Source organism: Diorhabda carinulata, chromosome 12, assembly GCF_026250575.1.
Source record: "Diorhabda carinulata isolate Delta chromosome 12, icDioCari1.1, whole genome shotgun sequence".
In the NCBI taxonomy this organism is placed as follows: domain Eukaryota; kingdom Metazoa; phylum Arthropoda; class Insecta; order Coleoptera; family Chrysomelidae; genus Diorhabda; species Diorhabda carinulata.
Genome location: NC_079471.1, coordinates 8,725,968 through 8,748,314, shown reverse-complemented (window position 1 = coordinate 8,748,314; position 22,347 = coordinate 8,725,968). Strand labels below are relative to the sequence as shown.

The 22,347-nt window shown below is 31.5% G+C and overlaps 3 protein-coding genes across 3 annotated transcripts; 2 read left to right on the top strand and 1 right to left on the bottom strand.

The window, feature by feature from the left end:
- Positions 1-1,074: 1,074 nt before the first annotated feature.
- Positions 1,075-5,965, bottom strand: LOC130900128 (vacuolar protein-sorting-associated protein 36). Its single transcript, XM_057810518.1, has 4 exons — positions 5,681-5,965; positions 5,436-5,628; positions 3,841-4,553; positions 1,075-1,319 (listed from the first exon to the last, which is right to left on the bottom strand). Exons 1-4 carry the CDS (start codon positions 5,774-5,776, stop codon positions 1,146-1,148), a joined length of 1,176 nt encoding a protein of 391 aa, XP_057666501.1. The 5' UTR covers positions 5,777-5,965; the 3' UTR covers positions 1,075-1,145.
- Positions 5,966-6,076: 111 nt separating this feature from the next.
- On the top strand, positions 6,077-8,932 carry LOC130900124 (AP-1 complex subunit mu-1). Its single transcript, XM_057810504.1, has 2 exons — positions 6,077-6,246; positions 6,301-8,932. The coding sequence occupies exon 2, from the start codon at positions 6,401-6,403 to the stop codon at positions 7,667-7,669; it is 1,269 nt and encodes a 422-aa protein (XP_057666487.1). The 5' UTR covers positions 6,077-6,246; positions 6,301-6,400; the 3' UTR covers positions 7,670-8,932.
- Positions 8,933-9,722: 790 nt separating this feature from the next.
- On the top strand, positions 9,723-21,844 carry LOC130900077 (peroxisomal membrane protein PEX16). Its single transcript, XM_057810415.1, has 5 exons — positions 9,723-10,224; positions 10,770-11,010; positions 11,982-12,175; positions 15,111-15,309; positions 15,422-21,844. Exons 1-5 carry the CDS (start codon positions 10,101-10,103, stop codon positions 15,678-15,680), a joined length of 1,017 nt encoding a protein of 338 aa, XP_057666398.1. The 5' UTR covers positions 9,723-10,100; the 3' UTR covers positions 15,681-21,844.
- Positions 21,845-22,347: the final 503 nt, after the last annotated feature.

Below are 22,347 nucleotides of genomic sequence, written 5' to 3'. Positions count from 1 at the left end.
TATCAGCTTCCAAAACATATTCGTATAAATTTCAATACAATGTTGACAGTAGTTGGCGGCAACGCCTTCATCTTGAACAAGAATGGCGTTACGAAAATTTTTTATCGAATAAAGCCCAAATATTTTTCAGTTTTCTATCTATCCTAGAGACGGGATTTTTAGAACCATCCGGTATATATGATTGTGTGTGATTAGTTCGATAGAAATAACAATTATAAGAAACAATGCCACAGAATTCAATTTAAAGAAAGCAAAAGAAATGGCACACTAAGAAATACCAGGCGGGCAATGGTAACATTATACGAAACCAAAGATCAATATCAAAATAGAATAAACCAAGCAGTATTTTTTAAAATAAAAAATACTAGAAGACAACGTGGTCATAGCAAGAGAAGAAATCACTAAATACAATCAACTTGGAGTAATTGTTATTGAAAAAACACAAGGACTACAAAACGAGAAAAGCTGGAACTGAAGAGCATAGAGATTATGCTCATTTCCATCATACTGCACCTCTGACACAACATTTTGAATTGTGTTACCTTGTAACATTCTCAACATTTACTCTCCTGTTAAATGTCTTCTCTACATTTTTGAGTGAATTTTATTGAGAAATACTTAGAAAAAATAAGAAAAACTTTACAACTACAGGTTTTTAATATTATTTTGGTTTTATCATGAAGATATCAATTTCTTATTTCTTACACCTTTCGATATATTTATGCTTCTAAATATTCTTGATTTTTTATACAAAAAAATAATTTTGAATCAAAAGAGACCTAAAATCAAGAACATTTAGAACCATAAACAAAAAAATTGTATAAAATATCTTCAAATATCCCAAGACTATATTGATGTGTGTATATAGATTATGAAAGATAATTCTATTTTAAACACCTTGTATAACTTCGTTAAAAGCAAAGTTTAAAACGGATTAACAAAAACTACTGATTCAGAAATATTATATATTGTGCAACTATCAGTTGAATTAGTAAATATTTATTAATAAAAGAGTTGTTTTGCATAATCATGTATCAATAATAAATATGTTAAAAATAAAACTTATTCCAATAATTTATGATAAAATATGGTTTATTAATTTATTTAGAATATAATAATTTAAAAAGAATATCAAACAATATTACCTATTCCTCTTTAGTTAAAAATAAATTGGGGTAAAATCTCAATCCTTCGATAGAGTCGTCTCTACAACATTTGCCATACCTCTCCGCAGTAAGTAGTCGTTCTTTAGCTAATGTTAAAGAAATTCCTAATTGTTGAGATAACTCTTCTGCTGAAAGTGATTCTTTTTCTTCTACCTACGATATAATAGAAATATTACTCCAAATATAATGATTATAATGAAGATTTGATTATTTTCCACATAATTTAGCAATTTGGTGTTAGACCCAAAACTTTTATTATTCAAATATTCATTTAATTATATCAAAACACATATCCACCAACTTTAACTAACGAGATTTCTGTTTTTTTTTATTTCTAAACGTCAACATATACAGGGTGTCTAGAAATTCTCTTGCCAAATGCAAACTACAGGTAATTGATGATTTATGCCCATCTAACCTAAAGTTACAATTTAACATACTCAATGAGACTTCAAAACTGCCCTTGTCTAATAGAACATTTGAGGAGCTAAAATGCAAAAGGAATACTATCCAAAATTTACAATTTTCGCTTCTGGATGGCGATACATTCATAAGTTGCATTTTAATTTAATCCACTACTCCAAATCATTCAAATGGATCTTTATCTGCTTTAAAACCTATGTTAAAATGTTATTACTTCAGATGAATAAACGTGCAATTTGGTACAGACCAGACTTTATCCACTCTAGTTTTTACAATCAGAAATCAGATGTAGGTTCTAAAAGACTTTTATCCACACACATATTTTTCACTTCAGTGTTGTTTACAACTTGTTTTCTAGAGGATTTAGTGAAATATATTTTTTTTTTTTAGTGGCAAGTTATAGAATTTGAAGGAGTTGTAGTCAGTAAAGCTAATTAGCATTACTGACATTGGTACAGTAAAACAACTTAAAGAAAATTGGTTGATTTAAGATTACAAAGCACTGGATAAAGATTTGCATACAATTACACATACTATAATGTTAGGAGAGGATATTAAAGAAAATAGATGGTGAGATCATTGTTCGAATAAAAAGGCACTATAATAGACAAAAGTCCAGGAGACTCTATTTACCTGTAAGTCTCAATATCACAATTCCACAGTTGAGGAAGCTTTGAAGATTCGACACAGTCTTTTTTATAATACATTTTCAAAAAACTTGAGCATAGGATTCGGAAGCCCAGCATCATATGTATGCAGTTTTTGCTTTCGAAAAAAAAAATAAGCTTAAATATTGTGATCTTACCAAGAAAGTGACTATTTTAACTGAAGAGTGTATTCACAAATTAAGGGGAAAACAATTCAATATATTGATGAAGCGAGAAGAACTGGATTCACAGGTGATTGGTTTCAATCTCCAACAAGTGCAAAAACTTCCTAAATTGCCAATTGTTAAGGCTTATTACTTAAGACAATTATCCTTTTATAATTTCTGCATAACTGATTATGAAACCCACTCTCCATTTTTATCCACTTTGAATAAAACTCAAGAAGGAAGGGGAGCAAATGAAATTGCACCCGCTTTGATTCATTTTCTAGGAAGTAATATAAATTCTGACTGTAATGTATTCATTATCTCTATGGCTAATTAATGATCCTCCTCCTTCTTTTCAAGAAATAAGAGTAACCTTCCCAGCCAAAGGGCACTCATTTTTGTCAGCGGATAGGGTCTTTGGAAGACTTGAAAAAAGACTAAAGAAGTATGAAGTACTGCTTAATGTTCAAGAATACATAAAAATCTACGAGGAAATTGATACAGTAAAACAACTTCAAGAAAATTGGTTGATTTAAGATTACAAAGCACTGGATAAAGATTTGAAAAAGTTTATAGGTAAAGAAGGCATGAAACAGTTAATTTTTAGAAAAGACAGACCTTACTTGGTTAGAATAAAAATGGAACCAAACTATCAACATAACAATAATTCAAAAAAATTTGAATTGATTACTAAAAAAGACAAAAAATTGGCAAACATATAAACCCATTCCAAGGAATTGAAAAGTCAAAGTCGAAAAAAATAAAACATTTACAGACGTTGCAGTTACTTTGCAATACAAAATGAAAAACTTCAATTTTTTATGACATTCCTGGCCAGTGAACCATGTGGAATTTTGCATGCCGAATGTGAGGATGATTCACAAGACTGTGACTATAAATAAGAGCTGAAGGACTATTTGTTTAGTTTCTTTTGCTTGACCTTTTATATTGTTAATAAAATTCAGGTTTACTTCTGTAGGTTCTTTTTTATTGCGATCAAATAAGAGTATAATCATGTTCTCTCTACTTAAAAAAGGTTATTATCCACATTATAAATTCAAAAATATTTTTTACATTTTTTTTTTAATGTTGGTTGTTGAAAAAACAATATTAATCTTATTTCAGAAACTGTCCTATCTTATATAACCCCCTTAATCAGTTTTACATGAAACAAATAAGTATTCCGCCTGCTCATTATCTTTTAAAACAAAAGTCCCATTTTCAAGTGAAAAAAGGATAATATTCCAATTCAATTTTTGCACCTCATTTATATTGTTAGAATTTTTTTTTTCATACAAATTCTAAACTGCTATTTTTTAAATCATACGAAAAGTTTTAAAATTTTTCCCAGAATTTCCCATTATTTTCAAATATAAGAAACTAACTTATGTATAGGACTAAGCAATAAAGATACTGTAAACTGTAAGTGTAACATACCAAAGTAGCAGTAGCTTCTGAAATACTAGCACTGTCCAAGCTACTTAACTGTAGTACCATTACCCCAGATGAAAACTGGTACAATTTCAATGGTAAATTTAAACTTTCCATGATCTTGCAAGCATTCAATATATCTTCAGGAGACAGTAATTCTAAACTTCGTGCTCTATTGACTCTACAGAAGACATCACTAAGAGCCATCATGCCTCCCATATCTTCAAGATGTGGTTGTAGAAAACTACAAATTTGCTTGGCTAAACTCTGATAGTATTGATTATCAGATTTATAAGAATCCCTAGTAACTGGATCATCAATACCAAGACTCAATAAGTAAGATTTAAAGCGTACTGTTTCATCTTCAGTTATATCACCTTGTTTTTCTTTAATTTTCGTTGATATTGTTCTGGATATATTAACCATATCTTTTGCCATAGCCATAAGTTTATTTAAATCTTGAAATGCCATATTTATAGAAGCATCTGTCTCTTTTTGTTTTGCTTGAATGCTCCTTTCTATTCCTACAATTCCCAATCTTGGTTTAATAACAGGTATATTGGGTTTATTTTGTACAGGTATTTGTGGTAATTTGGGCTCCCATTGCTTTGTCTGTAGCACTTCATTAAGAATAGATAGAACATTGTTTGTATAGCCATCTCTAAAAGATAGCTTTATGAAGTTATAAATACTTGTTAGTTGGGGTCCATTAGTAGTATCTGTAACAAATTACATATAACATTACTTTGACTAGTAGAACTTGTAAAGAATATAATTAAATTATGATTTAAATTCCTACAGTAAAGACTCTATAAAAACCATATTAACTGTTGTCGTTGATCATTAAGATAATTGAGAAACCAGTAAATTCAATAAATAGAGAAAAGTGGTACCTTCATCAATAAAAATAACAAAAATAAATTAAAATACTATTAATAAAAGTCAAAGTTTTTTAAGAGATTGTATACATGCTCAATTTACCATAATTATGGTAAATACATAGGGACTCCTTTCTTTAGAGAAGTGCAAGACTGCACATCTTCCCTGAGTACTATAACCTACAGAAGTTCAAGATCAATATCCACAGGCATTTTCACATGGTATGCACCACTCGAATTACTGGAGTGTAAAAGGGTGCTTGTTTTTTACATAAAAAAAAAGTTTATCTTGTTAAAAATATTTGGTAATAAAGAGTTATTGTGTTTGAATTCTCTATTAAAGACTCTAGTGTAACTCTGGGTCTCTTAAATACCAATTCTCAAAGTTTGTCTTGGAAAAAACAAATGTTGTAGACAAGCATTTATTCAGCCAAAAATATTTCTTTTAATCATATTGTCATTACTGTGTCTGGTATTGTGTTTCCTATTTTATTTTATTGTGATGGGATTTTTTTCAAATAATTTAGTCAATTATCATCTGGTGTTCTGTAACTAGCATTGAGATTTTGAATTTTATTAGTAAGATAGTATAAAAACTTTTGATCAATGCTTTACAAGGAATATTTTCAAGAAAAAAATATATGAAATCTCTCCATAAGAAAGCCTTTATTGTAGCAAAAAATTTATTTATATGATCTGTAAGTTGGAGATTTGCATTCTTACCATTTGATTCAGCTAAATGTAGAATGATCTTTCGAGATCTACTGAAACTAAATGCACTAGGTGATTCTTCCTCAACAAAGACAACAAAACTCAAATGTAAGGATAAACATGTTTGACCTCTAGGTATCTGTCCTGGACGGCCCCATAAAATTCGATGTGTGGTTATTATCAGCTCCCCTCCTTCAAAAGACGTCTAAAAAATCTAAAGGTAAACACTAAATTTCAAATGGCAAAATCAGTTTCACCTTTTGATCTCCATCATATAACCTTACATTATTTTCTACTGCAACTGTTGATTCGCCATCTAATAAAAGTGGACTTGTATATTTAAATCTATTCATGTATAAGCTTTGTTTCTTATTTTTATTGAGGTAATTGCAAGAAGTTGTCTAAACTGATTACAAGATAGATTAAATGAGAAATAGGTATAATTACATTCTCATCACATTTGGTACATTGAATCTACTTAGATTTTTTTAATGTAAGTCTCAAGATAAATACACAATTTCATAGACGGTTCCAGGCCTTAATATGGAAAAATTATTTTGTATTTTGTTCTTGTTATCAGATATGTATTAGGCAAAATCGGGATTTGATGATGTCGAGTTGTAGATAATGTATAGTGGATTGAAAAATGTTTTAGTAGGTCTAACGATATCATACTAAAGAACAGAAGAATACTGACAGATGGGAAATGTCATTTATGATAAGTACTATGTAACGTGTAATTTTTAATGTAAATTGATAATATTACTTTATATAATAAAATTACGATTAATTATAATTTTAAACCCTTTGATGCCATTATGTAGTAAGTAATAGTAATTTGGTTATTACTTTGAAATATTAATATTTTCATTTGCAGGATTTCATGCAAGAATCCCAAAGATTGTAGGACATTCCAGAATAAAATAAAAAGTCATAAGAATCGGCTTAAAGTTTATATAGAAATAATATTAATCAAAATGTCCTGTTCTGCTATATATATTTTAGATGTTAAAGGAAAAGTTCTCATTTCTAGAAATTACAGAGGCGATATTGATCTGGGAGTTATCGAAAAATTCATGCCCTTGTTGATGGAAAAAGAGGAAGAAGGGCTCGTAACTCCAATTTTACAAATTGCTGAATGTACTTTTTCTTACATCAAGACTAACAATCTTTACATAGTAAGTACTACAAAGAAAAATGGGAACATAGCTCTCGTATTTGTATTTTTACATAAAATTGTCCAAGTTATGACTGAATATTTTAAAGAACTCGAAGAAGAAAGTATAAGGGATAATTTTGTTGTGATCTATGAGCTTTTGGATGAGCTTCTTGATTTTGGATACCCTCAAACCACTGACAGCAAAATTCTTCAAGAATATATCACACAAGAGGGCCACAAGCTAGAAATACAACCCAGAATTCCTGTTGCTGTAACAAATGCAGTATCGTGGCGTTCTGAAGGGATCAAGTATAGAAAAAATGAAGTATTTTTAGATGTAATAGAATCTGTAAACTTATTAGCAAGTGCTAATGGCAACGTTCTTAGAAGTGAAATAGTGGGGGCTATCAAAATGAGAGTATATCTTTCTGGAATGCCTGAATTGAGACTAGGGCTTAATGACAAAGTATTATTCGAAAGTACGGGGAGAGGGAAATCTAAATCTGTGGAGTTGGAAGATGTTAAATTTCACCAGTGTGTTAGATTATCTAGATTTGAAATTGACAGAACTATCTCATTTATTCCTCCTGATGGTGAATTTGAATTAATGTCGTACCGTTTGAATACACATGTTAAACCTCTAATTTGGATTGAATCTGTTATAGAACGGCATGCACATAGTAGAGTTGAATACATGATTAAGGCTAGATCACAATTTAAGAGGCGATCTACTGCAAATAATGTTGAAATAATCATTCCAGTGCCTCACGATGCCGACTCTCCTAAATTCAAAACAACTATTGGTAGTGTAAAATATGCTCCTGAACAAAATGCTATTACTTGGAGCATTAAATCATTTCCAGGAGGCAAGGAATATCTAATGAGAGCTCATTTTGGACTTCCCAGTGTTGAATGTGAAGATACGGAAGGAAAACCACCAATACAAGTTAAATTTGAAATTCCTTATTTCACCACTTCAGGTATACAAGTGAGATACTTGAAGATTATTGAAAAAAGTGGATACCAGGCTTTACCTTGGGTTAGATACATTACACAAAATGGAGACTATCAACTGCGTACTAACTAAACATGTTCAATTTTTTTATGTAGAAATTATACTTTATACATCAACCTTCAAATGTGGTATTGTATAACATATGAGGTATGGTCAGATAGCTTCCGACCCAGATATATTGTTAATGATGATAAATGATTGCAATCAATGTATTAAACTTTATTTTCTTTACTTTACTTCTAATCTACTAAGTTTTACATATGAAACTGTTTAGTGCTCCTTACAAATGAAATGGCCCAGTTTAATACAAAACTAATTTCCTTTTTTAGAGTCACACAATTGTTTCTTGATTGTCCTGTTTTAATTTTCTTGTGAATTTATTCTTTAAATTCTTTTTTGCACATTTTGCTAAATTTCTTTTGGAGTTTCTTTAACTGTTGGAGATATTCACTTAAATACTCACAATTTACATTGTCTAAAGCGGGTTTCGATACGAACTTATCGTCTTCAGAGACTGAAATCTTCTGAATAGACATGGATATTTATAAAAATAATCAAATTAAAAAGTTTCAAATTTCAAGCGCCAAATTCAAAATGTAACAAAATATAGATGGCTCTAAAATGAATATTAGATATTACGAGGGCTGTTTTTTTTCAACCATCGATTGCTTCGTGACAACGCTACACGGTCAGAAGAAAGAGGGCATGCACTGTAGCCGACTGCGAAGCTCTCGCACTACACTCGTTTTCTACAGGCTGAAGGATATAGTGCTACAGAAATCCATCGGAGAATGAGTCATGTATATGAGGGAAACTTCATGAGTGATGGGCATGATGAAGGGGACCAAGGGCGCAAATCTGCCGTTTCAGATGACTTTGTTCAACGAGTTGACAAAATGTTTAAAGTAAACAGCAAATTCACCATTACTGCTTTGTCGATGGAATTTCCAGAAGTTTCAAGGTCTGTTTTGTTCTCTATTGTACTTCATTTCTGAATTGACTGTTATTTTTCTCATAAAGTAATTCATCCAATACTTCGATAGGTTCACAACATATTCTTGTAAAAGTGACTTTAGTCATGGAAGAAATAACAGAAAAAGTCAGTCATTCAATACTTTGTGTAATTTACATACAATCACTTGTAAAAAATTGGGCTTGAGTGAAATGAAATGTCCAACCAGCTCATATCTGAACCTCACTGTACCACAGAGGGTAAAATTTTCCTATCTTCTATAGAAGCACTATTGTAACAAATCTTAAAAGATATTTTATTAAAATATAAACAATAAGTATTGTATTTTAAATTTGTAAAATATAAAAGGCTTTTCTTTTTAATTGTGTTTTATTTTATGATTACAGTGATTTACTAAAGTTAACAAATTGAAGCGTTACACTTTGGAAGTCTTTGTCTCGATGACTATTATAAAAGAACTGTTTTAATATCAATGTATAAAACTTCACAAACCCTCGTCAGCACAATAACTAAATCAAAGTTTTAAACACAGTAAGAATTATTTATTTTAACAAAAATAATATTTAATTTAAACATAACCTGCGATGATTTTTGCAAAACTTTCAACTACTTTATCATTAAAGTTATTTAGGTTTTTATTTATTATAACTCTGTGTACACTCATCATAGCCAGACCGTTAAGGCGATCTTCTGTCATGGTGATTCTGAGGCTGCTAAGGGGTCGCTCTACTGTACATGGTAAAGCGATCAAAATTTTTAATGCTTTTTCCGTTTCGGGAAAGAAGGAATTTGTTTCTTTTAGGACATCAACAACTGTTTTCTTTGTAAAGTCGTCGGTAAAATATAGTGTACAACACGTGCAGACACTGGGTATAACTTCTCAATAAAAACTATTAAGCATTGAAATTTGCAATTGAATAAAAAACTTTAAACAGAGTAATTAAGCATGAAAATAAAATGATTAAAGGTTTTCCTGGGTTGATTTGTAAGTTTGGATTTCCGCCGAAAACAAAGCGTCGTTAGGAAACTGATCAAAAACTATTTCTGGGTTAAGGTCTGAGTAGACCTGATTGGTCGAATGTAAACAATCAGTGTTTTTATGATTGTAAATTGATTTAGTGTTGAAAATAACTCATAGCTATAGAATTAATTATATGGTTAGATTAAGTTGACAGTTAACAAATGTAAGATTGTGTTTTAACAATTTCACTTCGATAGATTAGATTCTATTGAAAAATAATGCGTTAAATTGTAAGCAATATGTTACGGTTTACAATCTTTCAACAATTCACAATCTTGCGGGATAGGTTATAATCTAACGGTATTTACAATTTTTCGGTGACAAATATATAACTGAAAATAAGTTCCTGGCTGATTAAAAAATGAAGAAGAGAGATGACTTATGAAAGATGTAATCTAACATAACCTAATCTCGTAACTTCTGGACTTGGGCCATACATAATTACTTTTTAACAAGTCTTAATATTATTTAATAATTCACGTTGAATATTATGTTATAACAACATTAAAATGTCTTCTTTATTATTTAGTTTGCCAGAATTATACCAATCATATAAATCATGGGTAAGCAAAAACCCAAACAATATTGGAGATTGGGAAACAAGTGTGAAATGGATATCTTATTTCTTGGCAGGTAATTATTTGTTTGACTTATAGTCAATTTTAGAATATATTTTGTCAAATCATAATAATGATTATTATGTCTGCAAATTATTCATTGGTATTTTATTTACGAAAATGGGCGAATAGGGAAAAAACAAATTAAAAGCAATAGTAAATTGAGTTTTATTTATTTAAAAATAATTTGGCAGAAAGTGATGGAATATCGATACTCCCAACTTTTTAAAAGGTAACTATTTTCAGTCTCGAAATAATGCAGAGTGATATTTGTAACTTATTTCGATACAACATAATATACCACAAAGTCTATGTCAGTAGCTTTTCAATTAATTTTGGGTGCCATTAACTACAGTTTATAGTGGAAACATTTACAAGATATGATAAACCTATATAAATTGATATTACAAAATCCATATTGATTGTGAAGTATAGAACTCTTCAAAATGCATCTAGTTATAAGTGTATCACACCACCATAAATGATGAATTTACAAAAGCACTATATTAAAGTCAATAATGACATATTCGTTCGCTAAATTGTTACCTTTTCATCTTTCAGGTAGAATAAATAATTCTCATATAGTGTCGGAACTAATTTACTGTCTCTCTAATCTTCTTGTTATGTTTAATGATAGAATTATTAAGAAAGCTTATCAAATTGACAGTAGTGCAAGTGTGGAAAAGATCAAACTCTGGTTGACTGTGATTGAATATTCTGAGGTTTTCTGTGAACTTTCAGCAAGTAAACTTTGGGGCAACACTGGAAAATGGATTATTATTGTATCAATACAAATTTTCAAGTAAGTGAAATGATAAAGAACTTCTAAGAAACTGTCTATAAAATTGAATTTGTGGATTGGCAATCAACCTAACTTGAGTTTAACTACAATATTTTTGACTTGTAACTGTAGACAATAACTTGGTTAATTAGATAGATGAATATTTAAGGGTTACATAGTGTAACCATAAGGATTATTGTATCTGCATCTGTCTACATTAGTAAGGCATTGTACAACTAGATGAACTGGTTTTTCATTCTCTTCCCATCCAAAATCTATATTTTTGCTAGACAGCATCCTGTAAATAAACCAACTTTTTGGATCCAATGGTAGGGATGGATGCAATATTCTTTCTGTACTCTGAGTTGTCTGCATCAACTGATTTAATACTGACTACCGAGTTGTATCCCTATGCGCTCAACGCTCAAAAGTTTTAAAGTTTTATTTTGATTGCAAAACTGTTGCAAGATCAACTAATTGGCTAACTTTCTCTTAGAAATGGGGTTGCTTACAAATTTTTATTGAATACCTGTTGTTACAGATAAAAAACTTAATAGTGATAGAACTAATGAATTGAAACAGGAAAAGTTCGCTTAAGTTGTGTTATCTGCAATTAGTTTAGAAATTATGGGTAGCATAGGGGAAATCAACAATTTCACACTTGGGATTGAATGGAGTAACCAGCTAAGGCCACTTGAAGTGTACGTCTGAAAAGCAGGGGATTCGCAAAGCGTACCGGCAGAAGCCCCCTGGGCGACCGCGCAAACGATGGCAGGATGATGTCAAAGAGAATCTTCAGGAGCTAGGTGTTAAACCGTGATGACTGGAGGAATGGAGGGACGAGGTCAAGGCTCTTCTAGGGCTGTAGTGCCAGTAGTAGTAGCTAAGACAGGAAAATTTTGAAAATCCTCATTCAACTTAACAAAACGAAAATCTTTTAATTAATGTAGAATTAATAACACACAGTGAATAAACAATAATTTATTTTTTAGATGTATTTCAAGAATGTTTTTAATATTCCACTATAAAGAACCAATCATTCAGAATCCATCGATTCCAGTATTAAATAGAAAAACTATAACTCATCAGAAACGAAATATATCACAATCTGAATTTGATTCAATTTCTTTCACTTTGAAACGTTCTGGGAGAGTTATGAGAAAGATAGATTCTTCTCCACCAATAGGTTTGTATTGTAACTAATATTTCCTCTTATTTTTAGGAAAGCTCATACTAATTTGTTCTAGCAACTAGTTTCCATTACTTGAAATTACAGTCAATAACCAATTATTTGATTATTAGTTATATAGATTCTAGATTCATGCTGTTTACTAGTACCTCTACACTACACCAAACTTCATACTTACACCCTTGCATATTTAGATAATAAATTATTGTCTGTAGAGACCAGAGGTGAACAGCACAATGCTTATCAGACAGTGTAATTGTGAGGGTTGGTCTAGTGCCGTGATTCCAGGTAGACCACCAGGGGTCACGGGAGACTCGATGGGGGTCAATGAAAATTTATTTGGTAGTGAAGGACTAAGATGTTAGCTTGACTGTTACTTGTAAAAACTTGCATATTCAGTACAACGCGTCGGGACTTGCGGTAGCCGCTCCGGTCGTCGTCCTGTCCGCAACGTATCTGATTTTAATTTTGCATGAATTGGTTTGATACGTCACCAATATAAATACTAATGTCAAGGATAAGAGTTATTAATTTGTTGGACAGTGAAGGAATTTGTTTACAATCTTTCAAAAGAAAAGTAAAGTGAATTGATATTAGTGATTGCCAGTGTCAGAAAACAAACAAAAAATGGTAATTTAATGGGAAGAAATCTTTTCCAGGCAATCTGCTATATTTATAATTTGATATACTCAAAAGAATTTATGTGGCAATGAAGCATTATTATTGACATATGTTTGATTTGTTATGGGCAAAGAAATTCATGAAGAGTTACTATTCGTGAAAACTACAAATACTAAAGGTGAATTAATATTTAATGTCTTGAAAGATATTTTTAAGGAAAAATCAATTCTATTCACAAAATTGTTTGTGAATGTGACAACAGAGGAAGTCCTGTCATGGTTGTGCGATATCCTGGGTTTATAAGCCATTTTATAAGAATTATACCAGTGGTAACTGTGTTATCCACCGATAACATCTAGTAGAGAAAAATTTAAGTTATAGATTGCAACATCGCTTCAATTTGTGATTAATGCACTTAAAAAAATAAGAAGCAATGCAATGAATACGCGCTTATTTGCACAATGGTGCAAAGAAAATGATGAAGACTTCCAGCGATTGCTGTTATAAACTGAAGTATGCTGGTTGTAGAAGGGGATTGTTGGGATTGTGCAAAAGCTTCTGATCTCGTTTTCCTCTTCTTTTTTAGTTTTTAGTGCTGTTACAAACTTATTAACACTATTCCTATCAGGACCGGTCAAATGACTTTTCCTCATATATATATGTACGAGGATATATTGAAAAATTCTTAGCCTACTATAGAACCAAACAAAATTAAAATGTCAAAATATTTTATTACACAACATATTCTACTCTTAATTTATTACAGCGAACCTGCAACATCTCTAGACCTTTCAAAATAAAATGTTTCTTTTTGCTCTGCAAACCAGACCTCCACAGCTTTTATTACCTCCTCGTTGGAAGAAAATTTATGATCTTTTAAACTTTTTTTCAGTTGAGGAAAGAGATGATAGTCGGACGGAGCCAAATCTGGTGAATAAGGAGGGTGTTCTAGTAATTCAAACCCTAAACCACGAATTTTTTGCATGGCTACATGAAATTTGTGTGCAGGAGCGTTGTCCTGCAAAAACAAAACACCTTTGGATAGCTTTCCGCGCCTTTTCTCTTTAGTTTCTTCCCGTAGAGTGGTCAGTAATGTCGAATAGTAATCTCCAGTTATTGTTCTACCCTTATCCAAAAAATCAATCATGATTACTCCATGGCAATCCCAAAAAACTGAAGCAAGAACTTTTCCAGCAGATTTTTGGACACGAAACTTCTTAGGTCTTGGAGAACCAGAGTGTCGCCATTCCATCGATTGTTGCTTTGTTTCTGGATGATAGAAATGTAACCATGTCTCATCCATAGTAACAATTTGGCTTAAGAAGTCTACATCGTTTTCAAATCGAACGCGATGCTTCTACTCTTGCACACTGTTGGTCAACATTCAAACATTTGGGTATCCATTTTGCAGAAATTTTTCTCATGTTCAAATTGACGTAAACTATATAATGAAAGCGTTCGTATGAAATATTCAGTGCTTCAGATATCCGTTTTGACCCAATTCGACGGTCTGATAAAATCATGTCATGAACTGCATCGATATTTTCGGAGACTGAACCAGAAACTGGCCTTCCTGATTGGTCATCATCTTCAATGGAAAATTTACCTCTTTTGAAGCTTGCTGTCCAATTTTTCACGGTCGCATACGAAGGACATTGATCACCAAGGGTATTAAGCATATTTTAGTAAATCTGCTTACCTTTTAACCCTTTTAAATACAGATACTTGTTGATGGCTCGATACTCCAATTTTTAAATTTTCACAATTTCGGTGGACTATGGTAACGCAATATTTTATTTATGGATGGAACTGGTCTAGGTTAATTAGATATCAATACATTCTCGTAAGAGGAATTGAATATGCAGGAAAGGAAAATACTTGAAACGAAATAATGGTAAAGGAGAATAAATAATGAACAATTTTTTTATTTGGAAAAATAGTACTGAACAAAACAATGAGATTCATTAATTTGAACAGAGCATATACAGAAAATTGCCAGATTTTAGGAAAACAACTAAAAACAGAACAAGCAGAAAAGGAGACAGAGCAAAGAAAATATGTTACATAAACATAATAGAAGACCCAAGAGAAAAAGACAGATAAATTCAAGAGTGGAAAATGAAAGCAAAAGATAGGAAACACTTCCTCTAACAATAGATTAAATACAACTCGGAATATTTCGCTTATAAATGGTCATAAAGATTTTTTTTATATTTTTTGTTATGTTATATTAGAAATTTATTGGAATCACAAAAACATTTGTTTCATTTATTTAATCAATTGAGATTTGTCATTCAATGTAAACTTTTAGGTTTAAGGGACTGGAAACCATTACCACAATTAGGAGCCGATAATAGAAATCAGTTGCTTGAAACCACTATAAGTAAAAGACAGTTGATTGCAGAAAGTATTTATATTGCTAAACCGATTATTCATCTAACGTCAATGGCTTGTTTTGGTACCAAAACATGGAAACCATGGATGATTTCTCTAGCTTTAGATATTACAAGGTAAATAAAATTTTAATTCATAAACAACTTCTAATCAAGGGACAAGATTTTAATTGTTATTATTAATGTTCTCTGCAATTGTATACGATATTAAACTAATTTTATTTTACAGTATGGAACTATACCGATCCAGTACAAAAAAGAATATCCAAGCTTTGACGCCACAGCAGCGTTTACAGATATCTAAAAGGACAATGCTTTTGATATTATATTTCTTGCGATCACCTATGTACGAACGATACAGCAAAGATAGAATTCATTCCTTTTTGATGGGTTTGAGCAAAGTACCATTAGCTAGCATTATTTGTACTCCATTGGCACAATATTTACCATTTTGGCAAAATACCTACTTCTACATGTGGTCTACATAGATTTAAATTTTAATCAAGCGTTGAGGTTTTTTCATAACATATATCTATAATTATTATTTTTCACGACTATTCCCATATTTATTATGCAATTTTTTTAAAATGTCAAACTTTTTTAATTTGCGATTGATTTAGTTATAAATAACCACCAAAAAAATTATACCAAAGATAAAAATGTTTAAATAACATGGAGTTGTAGAAATCAACGAATTTAGTACTCAATTTTCAAGTTTTTTATTTACTTACAATCAATTTATTAGCTGACAAAAGTTTACCATACTTTAGCTTTAGAGTAAGAGTTAAGAAGAAAATGTGTGCCAATATTTTGCTCATTGGTACAATATCTGTAAGTTCCTTATTTGGGAAGCAAGTATAATCCTTCTAACTGAAATACCAATAAACTGTTTCCCAGTTTTCAATCGAGGTATTCCCGAAAAAACAGGTTTTCAGAACGAAAATAAAATTATAGGTTACAGATTGGTAAATACAGTCAAAACCTGATATAGCGACATTGAAGGGTCCGTATAATTGCCGACGTTATATCCGATAGTTGCTATAAGGAATACATATATCCAAGTACAGTAGTTATATTAGTTGTGTAGTTATATTATCATAGGTATCTATCTAGTATAGTTATAAGTTATGTATGTGAACTTGTCAAATGAAATGTCAGAAATGAAATATTTATTAAGAAATAATTAGAATACAAAATGTACTTAGCTGCTTATAGTACGAGTTCTAGATTTTAAAGTTTTCAGTCATAGCATTTAGAGCCTCGGAAATTGTTGTTGGAGGAAACCATTCTTCAGTGTTACGATTGTTACTTTCAGCTTCTGCAAGAATTTCTTCTTCGGTAGCTAAGGCGCACACAGCGACACTGTCATCTATTCCAATAAATTCCTCTATCTCAATTCTATCTCTGTAGCAGTAGATCTTTGCAACTGAGCAACCAATTCAGCAAGTGGAACGTTGTCATCTTCATCTGTAGATTGTATCATTCTCGCTTACGGAATATCATCGTCGTCCTCCGCTTGTGATGGAGAGAGATCTTTGAAACCTGCATGGCGAAAGGAGTTGGCTATAGTGGTCTGTGTGACCTTTTCCCAAACTTCCGATATCATTAGAATTGTATCCAGAACAAAAGACTTTTAGTATCTTTGCTGTTTTCAATATTCTGTATAATTTATAGCACTTGACTGGGACAAGAAGCGGTTGGTTGTTATAGTCGATGAATATCGATAAAGTTTCGTCGTTGTAAGCGATATGTCGCTGTATCCGATGTTGTTATAGGAGGTATATTTGCGGAATAGTGTCCTCGAGATTCGGGCGGGCATTTACATCTGGCTGTAATAACCGATCGGTCGTTGTAAACGATGTCGTTATAATCGGTTTCGACTGTATAGTAGATTTGATAGATAATTATTTATGAACCTGTCAGACGAAACATAATTTTTTTGATTTATGAGGAACATCCGTCTCATAGACGGATATGGGAATTTAGCTTCTTTTTTGTGAATTTATACACTTATCTTACTTTTTTTGTTCAAAGGTCATCATCAATAACAGAAACTCATTAATCTTAAAATTATTTATTTATTTAAATAGAATGTGAAACATAATTGCTGACTATCAGTCAAAAACAATAGTTATAATAAAATAATAACAAATATCTCAAGGAATTAAAACACAAATAGGTAACATGAGCAATTCCTACCAGTCAAATACAAGAAAATCTTGTTACGGTCCGGTGAAAATCAGCGAATATCCGATATCGATGAAGAGTAGGGTTAAACTGAGGCACATACGAAACCCTTTATTTGATCCCTAACGAGATCTAGTACCAAATCTGTATACTATATCAGTTTGGCAGATGGATATTTCGATTGAAGGGTTTTTTATTAATAGTGATAATTAATACTCACCAGGTCCCATAAAATTGAGTTGGATATTTCTAGTGCTTCCAGAATTCCGGAAATGCCAATTACGTAATTACGCAACTTTTTTCTTCAATTCCTTAATACGTAATTTTTCCTATTTTTTTTAATTGACTGAATTTTCGTGAATATTGTAGATAGAGTATCTATAATTTTTATAATAGGGTCCTTGCATACTTTTTTTATACCTTAACTACGTTTAGTATATCTTCTTAATCACACTATTTTTTAATTTTTTTTAAACGGCAAATTAGATTAAAAAAATGAATAAATTTAAATAACTGAATGGCGCGCCAAAACGCATTTGTTGTCATATGACTGAGTGTGACGTAGAAAGTAAGTAAACAGACTTAATATTATTGAACCAGAAATGGTATGCACATTATATTTTCTACATAGACATTGTCATACTCCACATGAATAACGCTAATTTCATTATTAATTTCGAATGATGGATCTGCAACCCAGAATAAACTCCGTTTCTTATTAAATAAATGCATTTGCAGGCTTATTTGTGCTTTACACTTATTTGTTATTAACCCATCTTTTATACATAAATTATATGTTTTTGCACTCGAGGGACATATTATTTCTCTTCATATTGATCATTAATAGCATCTGGAGATGCTCCTAAGTAGGGATACTAGGGTGATAGTAGTAATCCTACAGGTTATGATTTAATTTTCATTTGTGCTTCAATGATCAGCAATATTTTTTTTTCAAATGTTTTTCCTCTTTGCATCGCTACAGTTTCCTTTATTTTTAAACTGCCCACAATTTGCTCCACTAACGTGCCTATTGGTGTTTTACAACTTCATAAATGCAGGATGTCATAATACGTCCATAACGAAGTTGATGTCACAACTTGTTATAACTTCGGTTACTTGTGGCATTAACAAGCTTCTCGACAGATTTCTTCTCTCGTGTGTCTGTGCATATTCCTGGAAAGCAACTGCAGTGCTGCGTCCTTCTGATATAAAGCCCATCAGAAGCTGGTGTACACCTAATTTATTACAGGATGTATACTTTATAAAATACTTTAATATATGGCAACTTAAATTTTTCTCCTTGGCAGTAGAAACAAAATATCGGTTGCGTACTTTGTGCTCAGGACATATTCTACCTTTTATAATACAGAAAGCACCTTCTCGTTTTAATTGGACGTATCCAATGGCAGCATCCTCATAGGTGCTTCGATCAGCACTGAAAGATAATACAAATGTTTTGACATCGAAAGCTTTAATCAAAATATAACCTTATGACATTTTAATAAAGTTCAAGCAAATAAATGTGATAATGACGTTACTATAAGAAAGTCCAATTAGTATGTGTTTTTAACTCCACATATTTCAACTGAAGTTAATAATTGATTATTAGCAAAGAACATAGCAACCATGAAAGCATCTACCTTAGATAGATTGTTCGATCTTGCTTCGATATCCTATTTCGGCCGATATTTCAATTAGAATAGTCTTGGAAACCCTTCCTAAAACAAAAATCACACTAAACAATCAATTACCTCCACTCACAACCACAGAATGGCGTTTGAAAGGCGACACGCGGCGACCACGTTTCAGTATTTACTTAGTTTCTACGTCACAACCGCAGTAACCAATATTAACATGTTTTCTGTCACGTGTTATTATTCAAATTATCATCAATTTATATTTGCGATTTATAATATTTTCAGTTATAATAAAATACAGTTCAAACCAAATTTATAAATAAGAAGTGATATATAAATTTTTAAATATGTTAAATACCCAAATTACCAAGCACTGCAAGGACCCTATTATCTTTTACTATCTCAAATTCAAGTAATTATCAAAATGAACACAATATTTAAACAAAAAAATATTTATTCAAGAACTTTTCATCGTACATCAGTTAAGTCAAATAATTTTTTTTCGTTCTTTCTTGAAAATGTGATCATAAATGACAAGGCATTTAAAATTTTGTCTCCTAGGAACTTTTTAGTTGACTATATATGACGGATGAAAAGGTTCGCTCGGCTTCAACACTTGTAGGCATTATCGAAAGCAATTATACGCTGCAGTCAAAAAACTTCGCGACCGCCGCCAGCGCTGTCGTAAATTTCTACCCTAATAATGGAATGGATATCTGTGTTTACTGTTGAAATTGATTTATTTACAGTCACTTTCTTTATTTCTTTGTCAACTCCTCGTCACTGGTGGTAATTGCGTCCGATGCTCTCGGTTATGGCTATGTATTTAACATCTTTGTGCAGAATTATCTTTCAACAGTTCCACTATATACATTCGTATATCATCCGAAGATGGTTTCATGAAATATTCTGTGACAGCAGTTTAAAAAAAACCCTCATTGTTATGCAAATCTTGCAAAACATCGTATATATTTGTTCGCCTTTCCTTTATTCTCTTTCTAAGAGATTTGGCTAATTTTCCACGTAGATCGTTTGACTAAAGATTAAGTTCCTCTAGCATAATTAGAGGCGCAACGTTTGAATCACGGCAACATAATGACAAAACAGTAGTTTTTATTACTTCCAAGTTGTAATGAAGGTCTTGGGTCTCTTCGTCTGTAAATTTTACATTTGATTTCAAATCTAGTAACGTCTTAAAAACTCACGATTTTAATTTGAGAATTCGGCCTACCATATATGACAAGAAGTTCCATCGTGTGTTACAGTCTAGTATTAGGTCAATATTTTTACCATTATCTTCTAAAATGTGCCTTTGCAAAAAGTCGTTTTTCAAAAGGGAGTTTTAAAAAAAAAATTTAGATCTCTTAATTTTTTTATAGTACCTTTGTATCAAAATCCAATTCTAGAATTCTGGTTGATTCTACAACAAACGCATCCTCTCGAATAGTTATATGACGATCCTCTTCAATTATGACTTTTATTTGGTCATTATCAACTCAACAAAAATCTCCAAAACGGAATTTTTTATATCAATTCTAACACGTTAGCGCTCTGTTAAGCAACGTGAACAAAAGAACTAGGTTCACGAGTTGAACCGCGATGGAATTTTGAAAATTCTCTACGTTTCGGCTCCCACTTTGGAGCCATTATCAAGAGAAGGGTGGGAACAGGGTGGTTATTCGTTCATTGGTAAGAAGTGATCCGAATCCGTGGTCTTAATCTGCCTACTCAATGCAACGAATCACCCCTTTTTCCTGGTTGATTCCAAGACCTCAATCTGCCTACTCCTTAAAATTTTACCGAGGAAAAGAAAAGCTGAAACAAAAAATATATAGAGGTTGAAACAGAAAATAAAAATAATATGCTTACCATCAAGAACACTGTTGACATTAACACACACTCACTGCTGGTCTTAGCTGCGTTTTTAAGACCAGATCAATGAACGAATAACCACCCTATACCGTCTCTTGATAATGGCTCCAAAGTGGGTGCGGAAACATCAAGAATTTTTTAAATTCTAACGCGGTTCAACCCATGAACCTAGTTCTTTTGCGTGTCGGTGTTAGGCCAAGCGCCGGGTACTTTTTTACAAAGTTCTAGAGTACAGTTTTTTTTAATATATTCAGGGGTGCCCCCTGAATCTACATCCAAGTAGGCTTCATTGGAAGCGCCCGAGTCAGCCGCTCCAAACTTTTTACAATATTTATCATGAACCGTTAACTATATATTGCAAAAAGTTTGGAGCCTTATAATTGAAAATCTATGCTTTATGCAAAAAAAGTTTCAAATAAAAAATATGTAATAAATATAGTAACTTGTCGTACGTATAAATTACTATATTTGTCGTACGATGCGCGATTCACAAGATTTCGATAAAACGTGTTTTTCAATATGGCGGCTGACTCGGGCGCCCCAAATGACGCCCACTTGGATTTACATTCAGAGGACACCCCTGAACATATTTCAAAAATAAATCCGTTCTCTAGAACTTTGCATTTGAACTTCTATCTTTGCTCTGGTGCATGGCCTATGTAGTTGTTGCAGTAAACAGTGTGTTCAGTAAAAAACTCAAAAATCTCCTTAAGTCCTTAAGGTGATCATCAAAAGTAAATTTTAATATTTGCATAATAAATTACAGTGGAATTGCATTTGATGCGTGTTTCAGATAATATAGTCATAATATATATCATGAAACAGTTAATATAACAATATTTTCTTTAATCTGGGTTTATTGGTAAGTAGTGAACTATATTGTAATTTGTAGAAAAGGGATTTTATTGTGATCTAGTTGATTTATTGTTTAATAAATTCAAAGTATAAATTTAAAATGGGTATAAATATATTTTTATATGTAAAAATAAATGATATATATATATATATATATAATTTATTTTTTTGTTTTTATCTTCTTCGACAATAGCATTACAAATATTTGATTGTAGGCCACGTTTACAATAGAACCCTGCAGATACAAAACTTGGATTATACCTCCACGAAACGATTTTATATGGAGTCGTAGGTGTACAGGTATACAAACAAATGTGAGTTGAATGGGTTCATTTGTAAGAAATTATTCCCAAAATATATTTTTTCTAACTCACAATTTTTATTTTCGAAATTTTCCAAATTGTGTTTCGACATTATAAATATTAGTTCGCTTTGTTTCTGGGTCGAATTTTTGAATTTTAAAATTTACAATGAGCAAATGATTAAAAGCAATATCTAAGCTATCTTGGCAATTTCCTTTCACTTAAATTTTTTTAGTTTGATTGAAGGATAACTAAAAAACACATCACTATTGACACTAAAATCTATGAGATGAATCACACGG

Coding starts and splice junctions, on each gene's coding strand:
- LOC130900077 (XM_057810415.1), top strand. CDS start 10,101: ATGTCTTCTTTATTATTTAGTTTGCCAGAATTATACCAATCATATAAA. Junction 10,225..10,769: donor GATATCTTATTTCTTGGCAG/GTAATTATTTGT, acceptor TTCATCTTTCAG/GTAGAATAAATAATTCTCAT. Junction 12,176..15,110: donor AGATTCTTCTCCACCAATAG/GTTTGTATTGTA, acceptor GTAAACTTTTAG/GTTTAAGGGACTGGAAACCA.
- LOC130900128 (XM_057810518.1), bottom strand. CDS start 5,776: ATGAATAGATTTAAATATACAAGTCCACTTTTATTAGATGGCGAATCA. Junction 5,629..5,680: donor TATATGATGGAGATCAAAAG/GTGAAACTGATT, acceptor TAGATTTTTTAG/ACGTCTTTTGAAGGAGGGGA. Junction 4,554..5,435: donor ACATTTAGCTGAATCAAATG/GTAAGAATGCAA, acceptor AATTTGTTACAG/ATACTACTAATGGACCCCAA.
- LOC130900124 (XM_057810504.1), top strand. CDS start 6,401: ATGTCCTGTTCTGCTATATATATTTTAGATGTTAAAGGAAAAGTTCTC.